At 37.8% G+C, this 16,953-nt stretch overlaps 1 protein-coding gene across 8 annotated transcripts in view; it reads right to left on the reverse strand.

The window, feature by feature from the left end:
* The window catches only part of LOC101000782 (cell surface glycoprotein CD200 receptor 1), a 36,235-nt gene that overhangs the window by 1,995 nt on the left and 17,287 nt on the right, over nucleotides 1-16,953 (reverse strand). For 3 of the 8 annotated variants that reach the window (XM_003893925.5, XM_021934055.2, XM_021934057.2), the window contains 5 exons: nucleotides 11,727-11,795; nucleotides 6,650-6,715; nucleotides 4,517-4,834; nucleotides 4,142-4,393; nucleotides 400-508 (listed from right to left, as the gene is read on the reverse strand). In XM_003893925.5, coding sequence (XP_003893974.2) covers nucleotides 400-508; nucleotides 4,142-4,393; nucleotides 4,517-4,834; nucleotides 6,650-6,715; nucleotides 11,727-11,795 — 814 coding nt within the window. Of the gene's footprint in view, nucleotides 1-399; nucleotides 3,416-4,141; nucleotides 4,394-4,516; nucleotides 4,835-6,649; nucleotides 6,716-11,726; nucleotides 11,796-16,953 lie in introns of those variants that run through there. The other 5 variants (XM_021934060.2, XM_021934058.2, XR_002520273.2 and 2 more) reach the window with 4 other exon arrangements.

The following is a 16,953-nucleotide window of genomic DNA, read 5'->3' on the forward strand; positions in this document are numbered from 1 at the left end:
GAAGAATACTGCTCATGGTTAATATCCCCAAATAAGAATATTCTGGATTTTGAAAAACTGAAATTATGCAATAGAAGCTTGATGCAATTGAATGCATGTAACAACTCCTCTTTGTTGCATAAAGGAATTGTAATTATTTACCCAAATGTAAAAATTAACATGCATTTTCTCTCCCAAGATCCTGCCCTAAATGGCCTAATTTTCCATGCTTCTGTGCCAAATCAACCTAGCAAAGTCTCTCTCATCATTCAAAGTAGTCCAAGTCTAACACCTTCAAGATTTGATTATGGGACATTTGATGTTAACATCCTAATATAACCAATACAATCAATTCCATATTTCTGACTCTTTTCTAGCCTAATAAAGCTGAAGAAAAAGAAAACATTCATCAGTCAATACCTGCAGCCACTGATTTTCAATAACCAAATGAATCCCACGATGGTCAAAATAATAATAGTAAGGATGACATATGGCATATATAATTTTGCTGATTTTTTGGCACCTGGAACTATAGACAGAAAAATATATGGCTCAAATGGGGTACAATCCGAATAATGTACTATCTGATTATTCAGTGTTAAAAAGAAATGAGCTATCAAACCATAAAAAGACATGGAGGAATTTCAAATGTATATTACTAAGTGAAACATGCCAATCTGGAAAGGTTACATATTATATGATTCCAATTGTAAGACATTATGGAAAAGACAAAACTAGGGAATAGTCAATAAATTATTGATTATCTGGTGGTGAGAAAGGAGGGAGGAATAGGAAGAGCAAGGAGGATCGTGTAGGACAATAAAGCTGTTCTGTATAATACTATACTGGTCGATACATGTCATTACACGTTTGTGCAAACCCATGGAATGTACAACACCAAGAATGAACTCTAATGTCAAGTATGGACTTTACTGGGTGGTAATGTTGTATCAGTGGAGGTTCAACAATTCGAATAAATGTAACAGTCTGGCACAGGTGTAGGTGGGAGAGGTTGGGCATGGGCAAAAGCAGGGGATTTATGGGAAATTTCTGTACTTCCACTCAATTTTGCTGTGAACCTAAAACTGCTCTAAAACTTAATCTCTACTAAGAATAAAGTTATCTATATTTATATCCATATCTATCTATCTATATAGATGGTTTCATGATGTCTCACAGTACCTGAAATTCATATCTGTAGTTTCATTTTCAACACTTCTGACCCATTAATAGTTTGAGAATTATTAAAATAAAACTGCTTTTTCAATACAGACTCCAGAGTTTTCAGCAAGACATCACCTTATATCAGGATTGTGTTGCTTTAAAGATTGATTAGTGGTGAATTCCTACCACTCTGTAATAGTAGAGTGTTTCTCTCCTCCAACTAAATGGGCAGTTGTAAGGAAGATACTTGGAAAAGTAACTCTAATTCTGAAGTCATCTTTCTCCCAGGGCATTGAAACTAAAATGAATACATAGCAGGAACTTTATTTATTAGCTGCTGACAGCAATACAAAACTCTATCTGACAAGTGTGCAAGTCAACAAAGGAACTGTCAGCCTGAGAGGCAATGATTTGCAAACTATGCTCGTGGTGTTGCATGAATATAGCTCAGGGGCAGCAGAAGGAGATGAAGTGGAGACTGAGCAGGCTGGCATCTGGTCCTTCCACTTCCCTTCCACAGTTGATGTTTTTAAATACTGAATTTCTCCATATGTTATATGAAAGTGAAATGTTTGGTTTCACTGTTTAGAACAACATTTTTTAAAACCCTTGCTTTCACACTACTAAGCTCTCTCTCATTGAATGTGTACTAGCAGAGGCTAAAGATCCACCATGCAAGAAAGACATCAAGGAGATCCCTGCACTACATAGGAATTTGAATGAGAAGTTCCCTTCAATTCTGAGACACTATAAATCTGACATCATATTGTAATATGAAACAGTGATATTTCATACATAACCGAGGCACAACTGCTGTTTTCAGTAAATACTGCTAAACTCAAAAATCCCCACACATATGACTTAAATGTTAGATATAAAAAAACGGTGGTTTCAACACATGAGATTTTCTCTTCTCCCTCATTAAAACTTGCTAAAATGTTAGTAAAAAGAATGTTTTAAGTGTAGATCTGCAAAGACAAAGAGAAGAGGGATGAAGACAAGAACAGATGAAAGATTTCAAACTGTTTTTAAGTGAGAAATGAATAGAAAACTGGCTAATGATTTACAACATAGAATAAATACAAACCTTAGTACACACAAAACTCCAGGAAAACTCTAGAGTAGGAAGCATCAAATATAGAAAAACAAGTATGTGGAGGGGTGAAGTGTGGGGCTAAAAGTTGAGATCTTCTTTGAAAGCTTGTCTTGAGAACAGGTAGGTTCTGTTGTCTCCCGCCCCATCTTATGTAGCACACATTTCCCAGCCGGCAGAAAAAGGGGAGATTAGCAGATTGGCCTAGAGAAGATGACCTGGAGAGACTCCAAAGTCAAGCATCCAGACATCAGGGAGGGTGAGAATGAAATACCAGACTGAAGAGAGATATAAAGGAAAGTCTGATTCTCAACAGTGGCACACTCACATGCACACTCACACATATACACACACTGCTCCCTCCCTTCCCAAACACTGGTAGTCAGGCTTCTCTCTCCAAGGCCAGAAACTCTGAGTTAATTTCTGCAGAGCCTGAACAGCCCCAGAGAAAAGGCCTTCAGATACATAACAAATCTCTAGTTATTAAAAATCACTTAGCTCCTTTTCACTGGGCTGAAGCTAACTTGTTGACAAATCCAACCATTAACTAGTAGAGCTTCCAGGTAGCTCATCAGTACTCACTTCAAAATGAATCCATACCCAAGGATTACCAAAGAGTTAAGAAAAGTCTCACGTATGAAAGAAAGAGTTAAAAACAAACAAATGTATAGAAGACGGAAGAAACTCAGATTAAATAGACATAGGCTAAGTAGAGGATTGAGGCGATGAGAGTGTCCAGGACAATAGCTGTACAGCAGATCTAGAGGCCAATCAGGAGAGATCAGACCAAGCACATATAAAAAACTCAAGAAGGAATGACTTTGAGAAAAAAATAGAACTAACAGATTACCTAATAAATCTGACCATGTGGAAAATATATTACTAAGGAGTTCTCTAGTTTTGTCAGTAGGCTTAGTGATAGTTCACAATAGGTACATACGTTCTTAAGGAAACAAAAAAGGTAAAGCACTTATGAAGTCCAAGAAAAAAAGTCATTTGAAAGTGAAAGCATGAGTGTATTTCTTGATATTTACGCACTTAACAGTACTTAAATATTCAAATTAATGGGAACATAGGCTATTTAATGAAAAACTGTATTACCTCAATTGAAGTTTGAAGGAAAGGAAGAAGGTAATGTGAAATCCTCATCTACCACAAGAAGTTGAGATTACATAATGTCTAAATTTGATACAGTAGGAAATAGTAGTATGAGCATGTTGTATAAAAATGGCACTAATTACTAGAAGAAACACTGTAAAATTCGAAAGTACTTACCTCAGGGGAGTTTAATGGAGATGGCCAATTGGGTTGGAAAGACAGGGGTAGGGCTAATGTTTTTCATGAAGCCTTACAGAACAATTGCATTTTAAATATGTTTGTTGATATTTAATAGTTTTTAAATAACAAGAAATGAGAGTAGGATGAGAGCAGAGAGTAAATAAACTAAACAGTGATTAAATGAACCATATATGTTGTTATAAGACATTTAAGAAATTCAGTGATGAAAAGTCCAGAAAACAAAATTACACCAAACTAAAAATTCATAAAAGCAACTTATGAGTGAATGTATCCTTCTAATGAAACCATAATTACATGCTTCAAAGTATATTTTATCTTTCAATAAGCCATAAGTATTATTTTTAAAAGTATACTACTCATGCCAATTAACTACTAGCATAGAAGTGAACATTACTAACAGAATTAAGCTGCATTCTGAAAAAGGACTTTTTACAACAAATGTCTGTACTATTCTCCTAAACACATCTCTTTATTTTGATCAGGGAAGAGATAAAAATGAACAGTGGAGAGAGCATCCTCAAATAAAATGTATTTGCACACTTTTTTTTCTTAACTCCTTTAAAAGAATGGAAAAAAATCAAAAATAAAACTAAAAGAATTACTGACCAGGAAGTAGCTCTACGTACAGACTCTTGTTGCCAGTCAAATGGGAGACATGGCAGGTCACGGTAGACACATTGTGGCCCTCCCAGTGGCATGTACTCTTAACAGTCACTGTGCCATTGCCCCAATACTCTTGCTCAGTAGGGGCACAATCCCCCGCTGGGATCCAGGAGATCTGCGCAGCTGGCTTCCCTGCAACTGCCTTGCATACTGCAGTTCTATTCCTGCTTTGAAACAGGGTCACTTCAGGTGTAACTGCAGAGAGGAAAGGGGGAAAAATGCTTCAGTTTTCACATAAAGTGTATGGAATTCAAAGAGATATTTGTTTCAGTCACAAATCAGGTGATGTGAAATACCACAATACATGATGCTCCTTACCTAGCACTTGGAGGTGATATCCACGATGGAAATTCCCATCAGGAGTTGCCATTATGCATCTGTAATACCCGTCATGAGTGATGGCCACTGGGTAAATCTGAAGGTCTGAATTCTGATCAGGTGTGGAGACCCAGGTTATTCTCTCATCAGTACAGTTGGTTTCCTTGGTCTCATTTTTTTCTTTCCTGTAGGATTTTGTGCAGGAAGGCTGGCCTCTTAGGATTATTTCCCATGTTATTACGATCAAATTTCTGAACGCAATAGGAGGGCAACAAAGCACAGCATTTCTAGCCATCTGTACAGGCCATGAAATGTTAACTGGACGCATACATGAAAAGAGAATGATAAAAGAAAAGCTTGATAAAGAACTTCATGTGTTACATTTATCCACAACATATGAAGTTACATTAGAACATAACTTTGCTGGTGATCTTATTCCAAAAATACTAGATCTTCATAAACAATTAAAATTCTCAAGATAAAAATAATATATGGAACCCAATCTAGAGATTAACCAATTTTCTCCTGTATTATGTATCATTAGAAATATTATATATAATAAAGTATTTTTGATATTAATTCAGAAGTTTTAATATCTAGAAACAAAGGGAACTGTAATTAGTGATGTGGCTGTCTCCTCCTCAGCTTTGGTGAGAACAAAAAAGTCTACTCCAAGGTTTTTGTTTCAGACAAACATAAATGTAGTATGTATTAATATATAGTGCTTTCTTTTAAAGTAACTAATATGGCATTTGGGTTGAACTAGCTAGAAATTGTTTTAAGTTCATTTTTTTTTTTTGAGACGGAGTCTTGCTCTGTCGCCCAGGCTGGAGTGCAGTGGCCTGATCTCAGCTCACTGCAAGCTCCGCCTCCCAGGTTTACGCCATTCTCCTGCCTCAGCCTCCCGAGTAGCTGGGACTACAGGCGCCTGCCACCTCGCCCGGCTAGTTTTTTGTATTTTTTAGTAGAGACGGGGTTTCACCGGGTTAGCCAGGATGGTCTCGATCTCCTGACCTCGTGATCCGCCCGTCTCGGCCTCCCAAAGTGCTGGGATTACAGGCTTGAGCCACCGCGCCCGGCCCATTTTTTTTTTTTTAAAGAATCACAAAGTCAGTGAAATCTACAGATCTTTTAAAAAAAAAAAAAAAAAAAAACTATTATTCCACCAGTTGAGTCATCCCATAAAAATGAAAAATGATAATGCCTAGTGATAAGAGATGCTTAGAAATATTTATTTCTTGTGAAAATGTAGTGTGATATATAATTTTAAAAAAACAAGATTTATTTTTCTTTAGACATTTTTTATAAAAAATATTTTATTGCAAATTTATGACATTATCAAATGTAGCCTTTGGATGAGTTTTCATTCCTTCCTATTTAGTCACACATATACTTTCAGATAGTTCAGATGTGAACTTAGCTCACAGATTTTATTTCTGTATATTCAATCCAGTTATCAACAATAAAGGCGTAAGTTGATCCCTGTTGTCCATCATTTAAAGGAAAAATTAAGCCCTGCATCCTACAAGCATCTTCCAACATAGAACCTCATGCATCCCAAAAAATTCACACAATGTGTCAGTGACTTTGTAAGGGTTTGCTGAGAGGTGATTAGTCCACCAAAGTATTTGTCACTACTCACTTGTAACAAAGGTGAGTGTCAGTGATTTCATCACTATAGCATAAGCAGAATCAGCTATAGAGGGGCAAACCTTTATGTGGATGAAGGATGTTTTTGCTAAACCCTGCATTTGATATCTCTCCTATCCTGTTTTGGTGTCACCTGTCTCTTATGTGGTTTGTACTCTAGCCCTTGCATTTCACAGCCAATTAATAAGTACATAACTAGATGAAGAAAGCAGTAATACTTTAACATAGATCTGAAAGGTAATTAAATCCATGCTCCTTCCGCCACTCCACCTTAGCAAAGGTTCAGAGACAAGCAACAACATGGCTTGTTTGGAGAACAACTAGAGGTTGGGTCATTCAGGATGCCTCATACCACAGTTCTCAGATCACCAAGTTCTTCAAGTAGTCATAAGGCTGGCTTCCAGTCAGGTCATTAGCTAATATTTCTAAGAAAGTTCAACTTTCCATCCCTCAGTGCTGGCCACTAGTAAGGAAGCATATTACCTTCTGCGAGTACTTTCGAGTGGTTCTGTGTAATCTGTTTTTCATCCATACATAAACTGTTTGAAGCTAGAAAATATTTAGAGAAGAATAAATGAAATCAATTTTATGTACTCAGAGTGGAAGCCAGTATCTCTCCACAAAGTCTTATTCAACATGATAGGCAATCAGTTCACCATAATTAAAATTATACAAAAATCATTGTAAAACAGAAATTAGAAGTCAGGCCATCATTAGGGGACAAAATGTGTTAATATCTTGAAAATTATAAGTGGTTAATCAATAACTTCTCTTTCATGATACACCTGGTTTTGAACTATTTTGAAAAAGGTAAACCTGCCTCTACTGCATCCTTCTTCCTCAGCCAGGGAGATTAGTCCATGTGAGCATCTCACTGAGCTGGTCGAATTATATCCCTTTCTTCAGCTACGAGTTCCCAATCAAAGTTATTTGGTCCAATGTTGGGCACCTCACCCAGGTGAATACAGCAGTGCCCTTTCTCCAGAATTTTAGAAGCAAAACTGAGAAGGGTCCATCCATCTCTGTTCCTTTCTCATTTTTTTCTACGTATTAGAGTACAAAGGGAAAAATATAGAAGAAGCAGATGTCAGCAAGATGACTGACTAGAGGCCCTGGTGCACATCTCCACGAAAAGAAAGCAATAAAAAGACAGCTAAGATTCTACTGGAGTATCAAAGGGAGAGTGCGGGAGTGCAGAAAAGGAGTGGAGAGGTGCCTGTGGTCATCAGAAGCTCAGGAAGGAAGCATAAAAGCACCCTGCCTCTGGCACCCCATCCTCCCACATCCTCTTCCTGGACTGCTCCAGGCTCAGGAGGGACTTCCTCTTGCAGGGAAAACATAAGCAGGAGAACCCCACCAGCCCCTATAGCTACCAAAAAGAGTTACTTCAAGAGAATTTCACAGTCCTCACAAGCCCTGAGCCTAGTTTGGAGTGCTACCAGGAATTCACACAGCTGCATTCCTCCAGATAAGGGGCACAATGTATGCACCTGCTACCTCCCACCCACTCTCTGTGAGCCAAGCTGCAGCAGCAAGGGGCCATCATGGACTAAAGCCACTTTTGAAGTACACCCTGTCCTGGGGACAAGTAGCCACTGTACCTCTCCAGCCCACCAGCCGGCTATACCTTTGCTGCATGGAGCCTGGGCTCAGGATTGGCTGTGATTCTGGTCCTGCACAGTAGGGAAACCAATCCCCTCTCCCCACACTTCCAGCCGGAGAAACAGTCTGGCAGTCCTACCAGGACAAACCTGCCATTGAGCTGACCAAACCACTGCATGCCCTCTGAGAGGACCCAGCAGCTGACATAACCCTAGGCCAGCTGAGTGTACATGCATCCTCGCCCAGGGTCTGAGAAACTGTCCTGTGCCTCCTCCCCAACAAACACGCCCACAGACGTGTCTCCCGGCCTCCCCAGCAGCCCCATGCCCACACTCAAGGCCTGAGAAATAGCCCTGCGAGCCCTCCACATGGCAGACACACCTCCGGGACTAATCAGCAGCCCCATACCCACACTCGGGATCTGGGAAACTGTCAAGGGTGTCAGTCCCAGAGGACACACCCCCAGACCTACACATCGGTTCCATACCCACAATCAGGGCCTGAGAAACAGCAGGGCAGATCCACTCCCAGGGGACATCCCCCCAGGCCAGCCCAGCAGTCACAAGATCACACCCAGGTCCTGAGAAACAGCCCCACGAGCTCGCTGTTGGCAAACATAACCCCAGGCCTACCAAGGGGCCCCGTGCCTGTAACCAGAGCCTAAGAAACAACCCAGTGGATCCACCACTAGTGGAAACTCAGCCAGGCCAGCTGAGTGTCTGCATGCTCATGTCCTGGGCCTGAAAAACAGACGAGGGGCCCCTACCCTGAACACAACCCTAGATTGACAGATTGTGTATTCACACCCAGGATCTGACAAACAACTCAGCAGGCATGCCCCTGGTGGACATACCTATAGAGCAGCGGAGCAGCGGGGGACCTGTCCCCAGAGCCTGAGAAATAAGCCGGTGGCCCACTCGCAGCAGACATTCCCCCCAGACTGGCTGAGGGGCTGCCCACCCACTCCAAAACCTAAGAAACAGCCCAGTGGGTTCACTCCTGGCAGACATGCCCTGAGGATAGCCAAGCAACCATGTGCTTGTGCCCTTGGCCAGAATAAGAGCCCCATAGTCCCAAACCCAGCAAGCCAGATGCCAAGTGGAGCACACAAGCACCCATGACCTGAAAAGCAGGCTGGCAAACCAACTCCCAGCAAAGCTGTGCCACTGCTGCCACAAACTCTCACCACCTAGGTCATGGGGATGCTTGCGAACATCACTAGAATGGGTTACATATGAATGAGCTTTTTCTTAAGAAGCCCACACCATAAAATTAGAAGAGGCGACAGTTGCACTAGATATGTAGGTATCAACATAGAAACACATCAAACATGAAAAAGCAAGAAAATATGGAATACTATTCAGCCATAAAAAATGAAATCTTGTCATTCACAGCAACATGGATGGAACTGGAGGATATTATGTTGAGTGGAATAAGCCAAGAACAAAAAGCCAAACATCACATGTTCTCATTCTATGCAGAAGCTTAAAAAAAGTTGGTCTCATAGAAGTAAAAGGCAGAACACAGGCTTCTATAAACTACAAAGGGTAGGGGAAAGGGGGGAATACAGGAAATTTCTTAAAGGGCACAAAATTATAGCTATGTAGGATGAACAAGTTCTATTGTTTTATAGTATTGTAGGATGACTATAGTTCACAATAATATATCACATATTTTCAAAGAGCTAGAAGAGGATATTGAATGGTCCCAACACAAAGAAATAATGTTTGAAGTGAAGGATATGCCAGTTACCATGATTTCATTACTACAAATTGTATGTATCAAAATATTACTACGTACCTCATAAATATGTGCAATTATTATGTGTCAGTTAAAATTAATATAAATAAGTAAATAAAGCAGAAGCAGGAGAGGAACCGAGATGAGAGTCCTCATCTAGTTCAACTTTCTACTTCCATAATTTCTGAGACCAACATGCATTCCTTCCCTTGAGCTCTGTAGAATTTTTTACAATCACAATAGTTTTAACTTATTTCAAATTTTGTTTTTGAAAAGTTGCTATATTGTAGCTTAAAAAATGAAAAAAAATAAGAAATACTTTAAATAATAATGACTAAGAATTTTCTCCAAATTAATGTCAGACACTAAACCACAGATCCAAGAAACTCAGAGAACGCCAAGCAGAATAAATGCCAAAAATAACCTACATCTAGATGTATTATTTTCAAATTACAGAAAATCAAATGTAAAGAAATACTTCAGAAAGAAGCCAGAGGGGAAGAACACCTTACCTACCAAGAAGCAAAGAAAATAATTATAACCTGTATTTTTTAAATCATCGCTAGATTACTTATGATACCTAATACAATGCCTGTATATCACTACATCCTGTGGATTCAATGTAGTAAGGCAAATCCAAGTTTTGTTTTTTGGAACTTTGTGGATTTTTTTCCAAGTATTTCCAATCCATGATTGGTTAGATCCACAGATTTGAAACCCATGGATACAGAGGGCCAACTCTATTTGTAAAAGACATAGCCGATAAAAGACTTTTATCCAAAACACACAAAGAACTCTTAAAACTCGGCAATGTGCAAGCAAACAACCAGATTAAAAAACAGGTCAAAAATCTTAACAGACACTTTACCAAAGAAGATATATATGGAAAATGTATATATTTATGGAAAATAAGCATACAAAAAGATGCTCTACATCATATGTCATCAGAGAAAGGCAAATTAAAACAACAGTGAGAACCACTACACACCAAAGGCGAGGAGTGGAGCAACAGGAGCTTTCATTAATTGGTAGCAGGAATGCAAAGTGATACATCTACTTTGAAAGACAGTTTGGCAGTTTCTCACAAAACTAAGCAATCTCCTACCATGCAATCCAACAATCATGCTTTTTGTATTTATCCTGAGTTAAAAACTTACATCCATACAAAAACCTGTGCCTGGGTGCTAATTGCAGCTTTTTTTCATAATTGCCAAAACTTGGAAGCAGCCAAGATGTCTTTTACCAGGCAAATAAACAAACTGTGGTATAGTCAAACAATGGAATATTATTCAGTACTTTAAAAAAAAGAGCCATTAAGACATGGAAAGTCATGAGGGACACTTAAATGCATATTATTAAGTGAAAAAAGCCAGTCTGAAAATGCTGCATACTATAACATTCCAATTACATGACACCCTGGAAAAGACAAAATTATGGAGACAGTATATCAGGATTGCCTGGGGTTAGCAGGCAGGGAAGGATGAATAGGTAGAATAGAGAGGATTTTTAGGTCAATAAAATTACTCTGTAAAATATTACCATGGTGGAGACATGTCGTTATGCATTTGCCTGAAAACATTCATATTCAACACCAAGAGTGACCCCTAATGCAAACTTTGGACTTTTATAACGGGATAATGATGATGTTTCAATGTAGGCTCATTAACTGAAACAAATGTACCACTCTAGTCGGGTATGTTAATAATGGGGGAGGCTTTGCATGTGTCAGGGCAGAGTTATACGGGAAATCTCTGTACTTTCTCTGTACTCAATCTCGGTACTCAATTGTGCTTTGATCCTAAAACTTCTCTAAAAAAATAAAGTCTATTAACTTGTCTTTTCTGTTTCAATGTTAATTATAAAGGCAAACAAAAATTTTGGAGACAATAGGGTTGAGAGACGATATAGAAAATAAATCATTAACACCTCTTAAGACCTGCTTATTAAAAAGTGCTCTGGGATAATAATCTAGGTTTCAAAAGTTGAATAACAAATTTTTTGAATAGGCCATGGTTTTGTTTAGTGATCCCATTCTTAAAATAGGTACCAAATAAGCATAGAAATAATTTCAGAATGAAAATTTCACCAACACTCTTAAATATAATATCATTTAGATAATACAGATAATGCATGAGACAATTCAAGATCCTGAAATGTAAAACTTATATGGACATCAAGCACTCCCCTACTAGAATTATTATTAAAAGATGGACATTACCTAAAGTATGATTCTCCTTGCTAGTTTGCAGCATTAATGAGTTGTTTGATTGAGCAGCACCCTCCGCTTCTGAATATATGCATTTTGAAAAAGACATCGGGGGAGAGAGAAACATGCATTAATAGATCTGACTCCTAGTTAAAATCATATTTTTTCACATTCTTCAGACTATTTTTGTATTGCAGTTACCAATGAATATCTAAATTATGACAGCCAAGCAAAAGTCTTGGCAAAATTTGTCCCACTATAAACTTTTGACTTGCTCTTCCTGACTCTGGCATAGTCCTGCTTCAAGCCCAGAGTGCCCATCACTACCCTCCCCCCACTCTTGCTTTATATTCAAGTCTTCTTCCAGGCTTATATGCATTTAGTCTATCTCTGAGTGTGGAAGAAATTATTTTACTATCTTTTACAGGCTTTTCAAGCACCAATGAGGAGGCAAAAATAGTTTAGTGGGGACTATTGATTGGATGCTGGTATGGAACAAAAGGATTTTCCTAAGCATTGTTGAAATCACATCATAGAATCTATGATGGGAAAAAGGTCCCCAACCTTTTTGGCACCAGGGACCCATTTTGAGGAAGATAATTTTTCCATGGACAAGGGAGAAGGGAGCGTGATGGTTCTCGGATGAAACTGTTTCACTTCAGATCATCAGGCATTAGTTCAATTGTCATAAGGAATGCATAACCTAGATTCCTGGCATGCACAGTTCACAATAGGGTTCATGCTCCTGTGAGAATCTAATGCCTCCAACTGATCTGACAAGAGGTGGAGCTCAGGCCGCAATTCTCACTCACCTGCCGCTCACCCACTGCTGTGCAGCCCAGTCCCTAACAGGCCAAGGACTGGTACCAGTCTGCAGCCCCGGGGTTGGAGACCCGTGATACAGATAATGGCCTATTAAGTTCACATTTCTGCAAGGCAAGCTCTTAGTGAGAACTGGTAGTACACATCTTTTTAAGCAGCAATTATTGGCAAAGTACTCTGCTAGGCACAGAGACATCATAATAAACAATACCCCCTTTTCTCCAAGAGCTTAAGATCCAGGAGAGGCAGCAGCTAGGGAAACAATTACAATGCAAAGTTTTCAGTGCAATGATCGAAGCTGCATGTGATGTACAGAAGTTTAAAAGAAGAGATGTTTAAATTCTAGGAAAACAGGAGTAAGAGATTAGGCATGCTTTCCTATAATAAGTAATTTCTTAGCTGGATCTAAGTACATAAGGAGTTTTCCAAGAAGACAGAAGGGAAAATGCAAACAAAAATAATGGCATTTAAAGGAGGTACAAAGCCAAATACAAATTTACAAGAGTTATAAATAGTTTAGTATTGCCATGAAGTGAGAAAATCTGGATGTATAATTGGAGTTGAGGCTGGATATTGGCAGGCTCTAACTGTGCAAGGCACAAAGCTCCTAGAATGTGTTCATAAGGAAAAGATACACTCGTAGCTTATCTACAGTGAGTGTATCTGACTAGCAAAGAGACACATTTTGGAGTAAAATGTAATGCTCAGTGTTTCTCTGGAAAAAGTTTGAATCTAGTGCCCCTTTCAGCTGCCATTTTCTTTAACAAACTGTTCTTTCAAGATAATTTATTGAATGAGTATAATAGGAATAGATTTTGGGTAATTTGCCTATGTTCTTTATTTCCATCTCTCCATAACTAGCAGATATTATTATTCTCATTTTACGGATAAAGAAATGTAGATTAAGTGATTAAGCAATTTGACCAAGACTTCCTGGCTAGTAAGTTGCTTCAGTTACCCAATTATGAATCTTAGTGCAAGTAAGCCTTACTGCTATGAGTAGAAATCAAGGGTTAGAGCCTAAGAAATATGCTAGGATAGATACACAACCCAAATTAACCCAAATTGAAGTGAGTTTAAGCCATGTTATTGCAAGAGCACTGAGAGACAAACTTTTAAAAAAGCAGATCGAATGGCAAGTCCATAAAATCATGATTACAAAGGCACCTGGACACAGACATTATGAATTCTAGATCTGAATGGAATAGTTAAGTTAGGGAAGAGACAACTGTCAGAATTCATGGGCTTAGAACAGTGGCTTGCTCAGCTCCCTGGTATATGGCTGGATGAAGCTGGATTAAAAATAAAGGTCAACCCAAACCTGTAGCAAACCGGACTAAACATATGGACAGAGATTTTATGGAAAAAGAAGTGAAAATGTCTCTTAGTCATATGAAAAGATATTCCACATCAGTCATGGGAAGAGGAATCCGAATTAAAAGTATTTGGAAATACCCTTTCTCATCTATAACTGGCAAAATCCAAAAGTTTGACAATATACACTGTTGGGTGAGGTTGTGGAGAGATAGGTATGTCTGTATGTTGGTATTGTTCAATTTTATAGTGAGGAAGAAAGAAGATATAGATGTAAAATAAGTAAGTTTAATACAAAAATTAGCCAGGCGTGGTAGCAGGTGCCTGTAATCCCGGCTACTTGGGAGGCTGAGGCAGAGAATTGCTTGAACCCAGGAGGCAGAGGTTGCAGTAAGCTGAGATCGCCACTGCACTCCAGCCTGGGCAACAGAATGAGACTCTGTCAAACAAACAAAACGAAAAAAAAAGAAAAAAAGAAAAAAGAATCCCTCAGTCCTAAATTTTAATGAAAAGTATCAGTATCAACTTAAGATGTATTTTTCTTTCAAAATACCTATTTCTTATCTGCTGCTAAGTTGGGGGGGGTAATTCATTACATAGTTATAAACAACCAATAAAGCTATCATCCACATTGACCTAATTCATATTTTTAGAACACTAACCCAGCATCTGCAGAATACAGTCTTTGCAAGTGCACATCGTATGTTCACTGAGTTTAACTACATTCTTTGCCACAAAACAAGTCTCAAAAACTTTAAAAAAACTAAAGTCATACAAAAGATGTCCTCCAACTGAAACAGAATTAAATTAGAAATCAGTTACAATGAGATTTTTAAGAAAATACCAAATATTTAGAAATCAAACACATTCCTAAGCAACCCTTTGCTCAAAGAAGAGATTCATAAAGAAATTATTTTTCGCTGGATAGTAATGAAAATACAACATGCCAAAATTTGAAATAAGCAGCTAACACAGTGGTTTTAGGAAAAGTAATACCTTTAGGTGCTAATTTTAAAGGAAGAAAAGTGTAAAATTTGCCCACGGATGCAAGAAACAAAAGAGAGAAAAGACAGTAAGAAATCTAAGAGCAGAAATCAATAAAATAGGAAACAAGTAATGCAAAGAATTAAGGAAATCAAAAGCTGCTTCTTTAAAAAGATCATCAACATTTATAAATCAACAACTAGACTGATCAAGAAAAAAAATAGAAAGAACACAAATCTCTAATATCAGGAAGGAAAGAAGGGTCATTCATATAGATTTACATTTGTGAAAGGAAAAATGAGGGAATATTATTAACAATATTATGCTAAACAAATACAGTAATAGTTGAAATGGACAAATTCTTTGAAGACAAAGCTTTTGACACTTAAGAATAAAAAAACTGAAAAGCCTTATATTTTTAAAAAACTGAATTTGTTGATAAAAAGCCTTCTATCAAATTGGCTACACTGACAAATGTAAGCAAACATGTAAGAAAAAAATAATACTAATTTTACACCAAATCCTTTTAGAAAATCAAGGAGAGAACACTTTCTAACTCATTTTATGAAGGCAGAATTAACTATATATCAAAACTATATAAACACATTACAAATTAAAAAACAATAACTGGCAACACTTACAAATGATACAAAATTTTTCACAAAATATTAACAAATCAAATCTTGCACTATGTAAGAAGTAAAATATTAGGCATAGAATTTTCAGAGATGCACTTTAACAGTTTTTCTTCTCTTCCTAGAACTAAATGAACTTAATAAAGTAATAACATAAAATACTAATAATACTTTAAAACAATTACATTTTTCGATACTAGCACAAAAAATTGGAAAATGAAATTTTTTAAATGTTTACAATAATGCAAAAAAATACCTAGGAAAAAAAGGTAATAAAAGTTGTGTAAGACCTGTATAATGAAAACTATAAAATATTGCTGAGATGAATTAGATAAACCCTATATAATGGAAAGTCCCAATATTATTAAGATGTCAGTTCTCCTCAAGAACAGTCTCAATCAAAATGTGGTAGTCTTTTCTGTGTAAATTGAGAAGATAATTCTAAAATTCATATATGAATGCAAACCTAGAATAGCCAAGCTGCTTGTTTAAAAAGAACAACAACAGAAAAAGAGAGAGAGAGAAAAATCTACTTAAGTTTAAGCTTAACTCTGAAGCTGCAGTAATCAAAACAATCTGGTCTTGGCTAAAAGATAATCACATATATCAGTGGAATATAATACATAATCCAGAAATAGACACACACATATATACTTTCTTGACTTTTATCTCTTTGGGTAAATTTATCAATTTATCTCTTTGTATTTTATTTTCTGTAGCTATTAAAAATGGGATTTTCTTTACTTCTTTCTCAGATAGTTCACTGTTAGTGTATAGAAAAGCTACTAATTTTTAATGTTGATTTTGTATCCTGCAATTTTACTAAATTCATTTTTTAGTTCTAAGAATTTTTCGTGGAGTCTTTGAGTTTTCCATATATAAGATCATGTTGTCTGCAAACAGAAATGATTTGACTACTTTTTTTTTTTTTTTTTTAGACAGAGTCTTGCTCTGTCGCCCAGGACGGAGGGCAATGGTGCAGTCTCGGCTCACTGCAAGCTCCGCCTCCTGGGTTCACAACATTCTCCTGCCTCAGCCTCCCAAGTAGCTGGGACTACAGGCACCCGCCACTACGCCCGGCCAATTTTTTGTATTTTTAGTAGAGACAGGGTTTCACCGTGTTAGCCAGGATGGTCTCGATCTCCTGACCTTGTGATTTGCCCACCTCGGCCTCCCAAAGTGCTGGGATTACAGGCGTGAGCCACCACGCCGGGCCAACTTCTATATTTTCTATCTGGATCCCTTTATTTATTTCTCTTGCCTAATTCCTCCAGCTAGAACTTCCAGCATTATGAGGAAATATTAACAACTTTATGCTCCCAGTACCACGATGAATGGAAGTGGCAAGAGTGGGCATTCTTGTCTTGCTTCTGATCTTAGAGGAAAGGTTTTCCATTGTCCTCCATAAAGTGTGATGTTAGCTGTGAGTTTTTCATGTATAATCATTACTGTACTGGAGTACTTTCCTTCTATACCTAATTTCT

The sequence above is a fragment of the Papio anubis genome, chromosome 2, assembly GCF_008728515.1.
Source record: "Papio anubis isolate 15944 chromosome 2, Panubis1.0, whole genome shotgun sequence".
NCBI classification, from domain to species: domain Eukaryota; kingdom Metazoa; phylum Chordata; class Mammalia; order Primates; family Cercopithecidae; genus Papio; species Papio anubis.